This window comes from Sphaeroforma arctica (genome assembly GCF_001186125.1).
Source record: "Sphaeroforma arctica JP610 unplaced genomic scaffold supercont1.248, whole genome shotgun sequence".
Taxonomy (NCBI): domain Eukaryota; class Ichthyosporea; order Ichthyophonida; genus Sphaeroforma; species Sphaeroforma arctica.
Window position 1 is genome coordinate 20,377 of NW_014040310.1, and position 8,967 is coordinate 29,343.

At 43.6% G+C, this 8,967-nt stretch overlaps 2 protein-coding genes across 2 annotated transcripts in view; both read right to left on the bottom strand.

The window, feature by feature from the left end:
- Positions 1-3,613, bottom strand: part of SARC_04431 (hypothetical protein) — a gene marked incomplete at its 5' end in the record, with an annotated part of 16,701 nt that extends 13,088 nt beyond the window's left edge. Inside the window, 4 exons of the mRNA XM_014301733.1 lie at positions 130-300; positions 1,314-1,515; positions 2,559-2,723; positions 3,450-3,613. Coding sequence (XP_014157208.1) covers positions 130-300; positions 1,314-1,515; positions 2,559-2,723; positions 3,450-3,613 — 702 coding nt within the window. The remainder of the gene's footprint in view (positions 1-129; positions 301-1,313; positions 1,516-2,558; positions 2,724-3,449) is intronic.
- Positions 3,614-4,640: 1,027 nt separating this feature from the next.
- SARC_04432 (hypothetical protein) lies at positions 4,641-6,920 on the bottom strand (the record flags this gene model as incomplete). The annotated part of the gene is made up of 3 exons (XM_014301734.1): positions 4,641-5,000; positions 5,587-5,753; positions 6,095-6,920. 3 exons carry the CDS (start codon positions 6,918-6,920, stop codon positions 4,641-4,643), a joined length of 1,353 nt encoding a protein of 450 aa, XP_014157209.1.
- Between the last annotated feature and the right edge of the window lie 2,047 nt (positions 6,921-8,967).

Sequence of the window (8,967 nt, forward strand, 5' to 3'; positions counted from 1 at the left end):
GGCGACGAACGCACGTCAGTCGCCCTGTGATACTAGGATATAAAAATATGCGACTATACCTACGTTGAAGCCAAAGTTCATACTCGTCAAAGTCACGTTGCACATGCCCTGTACACAACCAGACAATACCTGCTGCTCAAATGCATCGCACTCCGACGGTGACAAACGCGCATCGGTTGCTCGGTGGTATTTGTACAGCAGTTTGAGCAGTACTCCGCCCTGGCGTAGCATTTTGCTAAGGCGCTTGTGACTGCGCTCATTATCCTTATTTATGGGAAGTTTCCCGGGTGTCCAAGTGGTCTATAGAAATGTGCGGAAATGAAACTAAGAGTTAACACGCGACTTCGGAGTTCGAGGATGTGCTCTTGACATGTTGAATGACACGTCCGCTATTGCTTTTCAGCCTTGTTCAAATGATGATTTCCAAGCGTTATGATGGTCTGTACCAACGTGCAAAATGACGGGACTTATTTTACGCTTTAGTTTTCAGAATTGCATCAGTTAAAAATACGCGAGTGCAATATATATATATATATATATACACGCACACGCACACGCACATATATATATATATGTATATATACTTATGCATATACATATACATATACATACATATATGTATATATATACACAAACACACACACACACACACACACATATATATATATATACAACACACACACACACATATATATATACACAACACACACACACACACACACGTATATATATATATAAATTTATATAGATGTATATATATATATATAGATAGATAGATAGATATACATACATAAATATACATAATATATATATATATAAATATAAAATAAGTATATAAGAATATACGTCCATCCTTACCCCGACTACGGGGTCAGGCAAGGATACTCTAAAAGGGTGAATATGTATAAACACAAACATAAACATAAACATGAACATAAACTTATATATATATATATATATATATGTATATATATATATATATAGATATATATAAATATATATACATATACAGACACATATACAAATACATATACATTATACATACATATATATATATATATATAGTTATATATATATATATATAAATATATATGTATATACATATATATACATACACATATATTTATATATATATACACACATATATATTTAAATATATATATACAAATATAAATATATAAAAATACATATATCTACAAATTTATACAACTCACATACACCGACACCCTGATCCACATATACATGTCTAGGCAGAATGATATACGTCTATGTATATGCTTGAAAGTGCATGTTTGTATATATCCGCCACACACCTGCAATCGTGTGATTAAATCGATGGTAAACCGTATCGCTTCGTAATCGTACGGACTGCACACAGTCATCACATCCTCAAATAGTAGAGTAGACACGCCCTCGTGTGTCTGATGCATTGGCTGGATCAGCTTATCCAAAGCCTTTGCGAATCTAGCGTTCTGCAGGACCTCCCGCGATGTAGTGTGGGTAGAATGTGACTTCCTGCCGTGTGTGTGGTGGCGGGCTTGTCAGTCATTACAAAGCGGGGTGCAAATCAGACACGTGTGTATGTGTTATGTCAAATGTGCGTATGTCTCACTAATCGTAGGCTGGATTATCGTTTCTAGAGCCGTTGCGAATGTATGACTCTACAGGACCTCCCGAAATGTAGCGGCGGTGACATAGTATGTTCTGCTGTGTGTGAGGAGGTGAACTCGCCCGTCGATACAATGCAGAAAGCGCATCAGACATGTGTGTATTTTCTGTTCTCATGTGTGCATGCAATGCAGGATGTGCATCAGACACATGTGTATCTGTTGTCCTAATGTGTGCATGCTATGCCAGCACCTTCGTCCCATTCGTGAAGTACACATACCAGACATCATCCAGGAGCCATACAATCAACTTACAATGACCCACCTGACACGAAGGCGCTTTCAATACCAATTTAACCATGAACTTCAAATAAATAATAAATCAAACGTTTTCACTCTGGGCTTTAAACGCGTCGAGGTCTGCATTGTAGTATAGAAAAGAAAATACACGCTCGAACACCCTACGATTATGTTGTGTATATACAACGACTTGAAGTACGACTGTGTGAATACGTACGTTCTGCACAGTCAATTTCGACTTGTATGTATTATGGTCTAGTTCGAGTTGTTGTATATATATCAGACAGTCGTATGCCGGATTGTCCTACGTAATTCACACATTTCTACGTCGAATTGCCGCAGTCTAACTCCAAACTGTCGTACGTACATCACTTAGTTTTACTTTGGTTAATGTATATGAACAAGTCTTACTCGAGTTTGTCGTACGTATAAAACTTGGTCTTCCTCTGAATAGTCGTACGCACACAACATAGTCTCACTTTGAGTTGTTGTACGTAGCCCAGTCTACCTCCGATTCGTCGTATGTAAACAACCGAGTCTTGCCCGGAATTGTCATACATACACAACCTAGTCTTACCTTAAGCTGTCGTATATGTCTCAGCTCACTTCGAACTACCCTAAACCCTAAACCCCAAAATCACCCAGTCTTACTTTGAGTCGTCGTCGGGGCCCAGACGTCTGTCCACAATGGCGATCTTCACATACAACCGGACTAGACTGAGCGCAGGCACGCGCACCCACTCACAGTACTCTCTCACCAGCGGCACATCAAGCCTTGAGCCGACAAGCAGCTCCGCCATGACGCATTCTTTGTAGCTGCGGTAGAAGAAAAGAAAAGGAGGGGAAGTGTGTGTGTGTTTTTGGTGATGGTGTGTGCGGGGGGTAGTAATAGCAATAAGTGAGCTTCAAGTTACCATTGAGACCAGTCAATACCTGAGAGTACTAGTCTCAGGGAAAACAGTCAAGGCTACCCGAATTTGATCATGGGTATCAGTTCCTGCTGACCGATTGAGTACTTGTGCTGGTTTTACTGCATTTATAAGGGACGTAGTGTGAACATAAAGTGTAGTGGTTCACTGCGACTACAGGCCAGAGTTCAGCACTAGAGCGCGTGCGGTTCGAAAGAGCGTCCGATATGTTTAAACAATCGACACGCAGTCCACAACGAGGTATTCTATATTATGAATTCGAATTGGTGTTCATGTGAGTTGGACTGAAAATTTATCCTGCGAACGCAAGGCAGAGTTGCAAGTGGGAATGGAAATATTGTCTTGACACCGCCCACATACAGGGTCGGATATCAGTCGTTTGTCATTGCTATCGGAACATATTTGCGTCTCTAAGCGGTATTTAACCAAGAACAACATGGATGCTAGATGCCCACAACGCACATCAGCTGTTGCCCTTTCCTCCTCCCGATTGTTTTTGTTACACATGTGCAGGTTGAATCGGCATACCAAACCCCAACAACACGGTCGAAACATGCTCACAACGTGTATAAGTTGATGCCCACTGCTCCTATTACCCGTACTTCATACACACCTGCCGTTGGCCTCGTCGAGACGCTTTGCGTTGAGCCGTATACCCGCCTGCAGACACCGGGCATACCACTTGCAGGTGACCACCATGTTGTGGTATTCGTCCACATGTGACTGGTGTTGCTGACACTGAGCCACGCTGAGTGCGACCGTTGCCAGGCCCTGCATGCGATTGAACAACTGCTGTATGCGCACGTCTCTGTAGGAACGAGGTGGGTATAGACTTAGGGTGCTTTATCTTTAATTGCAAGTTCACAGAAGAGTATGATCGTTGCCAGGCCCTGCATGCGATTGTACAATGTTGTATGCATACGTCATTGTAGGTAGGAGGTAGTATTAGACTTAGGAACTAAAAGGGTAGGTTCACAGAGGAGAGAGTCCATCTAGAGAAGACCCTACATTTGATTGAAGAACTGCTGCACACGAACGCCCCCGATGGCAGAAGGAAGCGCAGCAAAGTTGGTGTTTGCAGTTTAATGCAGTCAAAGTTAGAAAAAATATGTAAAATTGAATTTGGGGTTTAATGGGGCCAAAACTAGGAACTATCTGTAGATCTCGGGGTGGGGAGGTGTGCCTGCGAATACCCGAGCGCATATATGATAAGCTAGACAGGTTTGGAGACGCAAATCAGCATGCTGTAGACACCACATACACCAGAGTTCAGCACGAACTGAGAGGTCCCGATGCCTAGAGACAGATTCAAACTCAAAAACCAAAGAGACAAGTAACCCTCGCAGCTATGATAAATTTGCTAGAGATACATGTGACTACACAATGCTGACAAACGCTTTGGTATGCACACAACGCCAGGCAAACACACACTCAGGACTGAGCATCCGATGACCAAAGGCAGTAGCAGACGACGACACCAAACAGCAAAGCAACTTGCACAGCTATGCAGAGCTTACGCACAACTTTTAGGACTACGCAATACTAACGAAAACATTGGCAGATATAAATGACACACTCATGAAGACGAGTTCAGCAAAAGTTCGATACTCAGAGGTCAGAGGTAGTTGCACACTTCGAAGGCATGGGAAACCTGCAGGCAGTATCTATCGGCACGCAAGACTGACTACCATTCAATATAATAAAACCCGAAAACAACCAACGTGAACCACCTGACACATTGTGAATCATTCTGGCCACCAGCGTGCGCTTATCAGTCCCATCTCACACATCAAAAAGCCCACACTTACTTGATTAAGGTCCTGAAGTTAGTGTTGAATGCATCCGTATGCGCCAGGCCGTACGCCACACACATGCCCAAATCCAGCACGCGCTCTCTGAGTACCATCCCCACCACTTCACCCGTGGACATCCGCACACACTCCACCACAAACACGTCAGGAGTGAACGTGCTGCGATGGGCCGTATGGGAGCCCCGCGCGGGTCGGAAGCTTCCCGAAGTTCGGGCAGGGGGTGAGCGATGTGAGTGGTGGGAGGTGGCATGGGTTGTCCCGGTGGTGAAGAGCGTGCCGCTGACGAAGTACTCTTCTGATACGCTGGAGAGGTGCAACGCCAGCCGTAGCGCGAGCAGATGACGTCCAGATGTCTACACATAACATACCAAATAGGACCGAATTGGATTGAATATCGGGATTTCCGCTCAAATTTAGAGATAGATTCGAGGTGGAGTTTAATTCGGAATGTCTGCTCAGTTCCAAGAAAGATTCAAGGTAAAAATTGAATCAGTATGACTGCTCAGATTCAGGGATGAATTCGCTTTAGAGCTTGAAACGGGACATCTGCTCAGATTTGAGAATATATTGGAATAGATGGAACCAGGATGCGATTCCAGGTTCAGAATAGACTGGGGATGACGATAGAGTCGGGATATCTTAAGAAATAAGTTGAAGGCGATATGTCAGGATATCTGATCAATTCATTTTAAAAAAACTAATTGAGTGACGCAGAAACAAAAATCTAGGCAACGACATAGACACACACAACCACACAAACATCCAGTTACAAAAACAATACAACACAGGCACAAAAAAACACACCGAAATTAATCGCACACACGTGAACAACATGCATACATACCGATACATAGCGACGCAACCACACACATACACACATACGCAGTGAAACTAAAATCCCCACACAGAACAGACGCAGAATTCAAAAACACAACGCACCTGCAGGCGCTCAGAGAGGGCCTTGGCGGTGTCTTTGTACTGCTCCGCGCGCGATATGTGGTCAGTCTCATCGCCAGGCTCAGTATACTCTCTCTGCGATTTGAATACAACGCTCTTCGCGAAGGTAACCCTCCGTCGCTTTCGGTGAGTAGAACTGATACTTTTAACTACAGTGTTGTAATGAAACAGACATTCACGTTAGACAAGGGGTTGAAAATTCGATTGTATGTCGGTACATACGTATCCACATGCACGTAAAATTGTGAATAGATACCCATTTCATTTCCCTCTTGCGTCAGGACGTGCGTGTGTGCTGACTAAATGTACACTAAGACTATTGAATTGGCCCTCAGCTCTGGGATACGATAGCTTTTTAATATGCCAAAATTACACGTGCCCGAGATAGAGTCAGACCGTGTGGACAAACACGCCTACAACAAGGATTCTTAGGATGGAACAGGAGCAACCCCAATATACTACACACAATAACAACACCAGGTACACATACCAGTACTCTCCTCCTTGATACCCATGCATACATCCCCGTCGTCACTACCCACTCCTGGTGTAATTGGTGCCCCGGATATGGCCCTTTTGTAGCCCCTGTTGCAGTTCACTATGGCCCCCGTCACCTCTGTGGGCTCTGTCATTGCAATTACCGGTACTTTCGCAGTTCCCTCTGGTTGTCGTATATCATCCATTAGATGCCGTATACTACCCTCTGACTGTCGCATACCAATCCCTGTCTGACGTACGCACTGTGCCGCACTGCCGACTCTAGGTTCATCGTACGTTACATTCAGCCCCGTTGTACGACGAATATCCATCTCGCCAGTATCCATATTGTCCAACAAATCCTCGGGGTGTCGATTGGTCTTACATTGCGGTTCTGCTTTGACGCTCACTCGCGGGCGTACACTATAATCAGCATCGACCTCTGCGCGGTTTCCTGTCCTCACGGACCTATCCGATAACATATCAGATTCATCACTCCTCTCACCCAACCGGTCGGACAAATCTAGCCCAGTTTTGCACAACCTGTCGTACGAATTCCTCCCTGCATCGGAACTACCCACAGGGTGGCCTGTCAAGCCTCCCTCAGCCTGATTCGGTTGCTGTGTTTCCAGTGACATCTCACAACTGGATGCTCGCGTGGGTGATCGTAGTACGGGTGTCGTTCGGTTGCCACTGCGTACCGGTGAGTGTGACTGTGCACGCATGTGTACGGCGGTATTACTGCCCGCCACCCGCAAGTGTTCCCTGGGCCTCAGGGTGCCTGCAAGAGTCCTGGAGTGCAACAGAGAGAATGCAGTATTAGTTGGAAAGGATTGCATATGCTTGCTGAGAAGAGTAGAATATGCATTGGGGATAGTAGGTTTTTGGAAGGAAGAGATTCAACACAAGAGCTGGGACTAGTACAACGTGTGGGCTGAGAATCAGTGGTTTAGGGTAGATGGGACATGTGGGCTGGCTTACATGGTACATGCGATGGGGTAAATATAAGAATACGCGTCAGTCAGGGAGAACAAAAGTACGGATGGCTTAGTCTGACTCAAATGTGAATGTGAATCGACATGTGTTGGAATAGATGGGGCATGTGGTGCAAATAGAGCATGCGTATGGAAGTGATGAGATAGCTACATCTTATGCTGGAATACATTATACAGGTTCGCTGGGACACAGAGGACATGCAATAGGATGAACAGAGAATGTTTTGAGATTAACACGACCTGTGTTGAGACGGACAAGAGATGTGATGCAAAATAGGACATACATATAGGAGTGTTGATATAGTTGCAACTTGTGCTGGTGAGCGGAAAGCATACCTGTTCAATGATATATCGACAAATTGCCTACACAGCTGGCTGGTCCGATCGTTCGGAATCATATCACCCGGGACATGTACAGTGGTCTTACTACGCAATGCGATGGTCAGGGGATCGATAGTTATCGCCGGCGGTTGCAGGCCTGCAATCACATTGGGAGTGGTGTGGGTAGACTGAGAGTGTATATGACCGAGATAGAATCGTATATGACTATACAAGAGTGTGTACGATCGAAATAGGATCGCATATGAGTATATTAAGAGTGTATATGACCGAAATAGGATCGTATATGACTATATTAAGTGTATATGGCTTCATCGGGAGAGTCTGTAACGAGAATGGAAGGGTACATGACTGAATTGGGGGGGGTATGTGACCATATTGGGAGTGTATGAGACTGAAATAGGAGTTTATGTGAGACTAAACGAAGATTTTGACTAAATCGGGAGTGTTTTTGAATAGAACAAGAGTGCAGATGACTGAAAGATGAGTGTACATGAGAACAATTGTTTATCTGCCTAAAATGTGAGCATATGACCAAGATGGAGTTATCGATGACTAAATTGAGTGCATGTGATTTGAGTGTGAGTGAATTTGACTTAGATAAGAATGTATATGACAAGAATAGGGGTATCTGTGACTAAAAAATGTGTGCATATGACTAAAATAAAGTTATCAATGACTAAACTGAGAGTGTATGTGACTAGATGTGAGACTGAAATAGGGATGTATATGACAAGAATGGGGGTATCTGTGTCTAAGATATATGTGTGTATGACAAGGATGAAGTTTTGTGGGATGAATTTGAGAGCGTCTGTGGCTGGAATGGGAATGTATAAGATTAGAATGAAAGGGTACATATTTAACTCGAAAATACTATTCGCACGAAAGGTTATGTCACTATTTGTAGGAAACAGTTGTGGTGTTTTAAGGTCTGTATGTCAGACGGATTGAAGATTTAATTTTGCTACAAAACGAAAGCCAACACGCCGTTCCAATTCACATCTAATCACCACAGGTGGTTCCAGAAACACGTTGCAAATGTGCTCTGCATATACACAGACGCCAGCATACGTACACAAACACACACACACACACACACACACACACACACAATCGTTCCAATAGGGTTGCAGCACTCGGGTATAAGAATGCCGGCTACCTTGAAGGAATGACTTTCTGTTGCACAGGGGTATGGACAGGCATTCGTCTAGTTTACTTGTGCCCCGGTTAGTCTTGTGATGTGAATTGATGTGCGTTGCCGAGCTTTAGAAATCAAGTGAGTGGTGCTTGTTAGTCAATAAACTGATTTATGATAGTTGAACACTGACATATATGAAAATAAGTGATAAATCATATAGAGGCAGGAAAACGTACACAATGAGAGTTACTCGAGATTGCTTTCGCGAATAGGTATGCGTCACACTGGGCTGATTCTGTATCTTATACAGACAAACTGTAATAAAAAAAGTCAATCGCGCAATACTTTTTGTTATACACACACGCACATACAATACACACACACATATATATACATATATATATATATGCATCT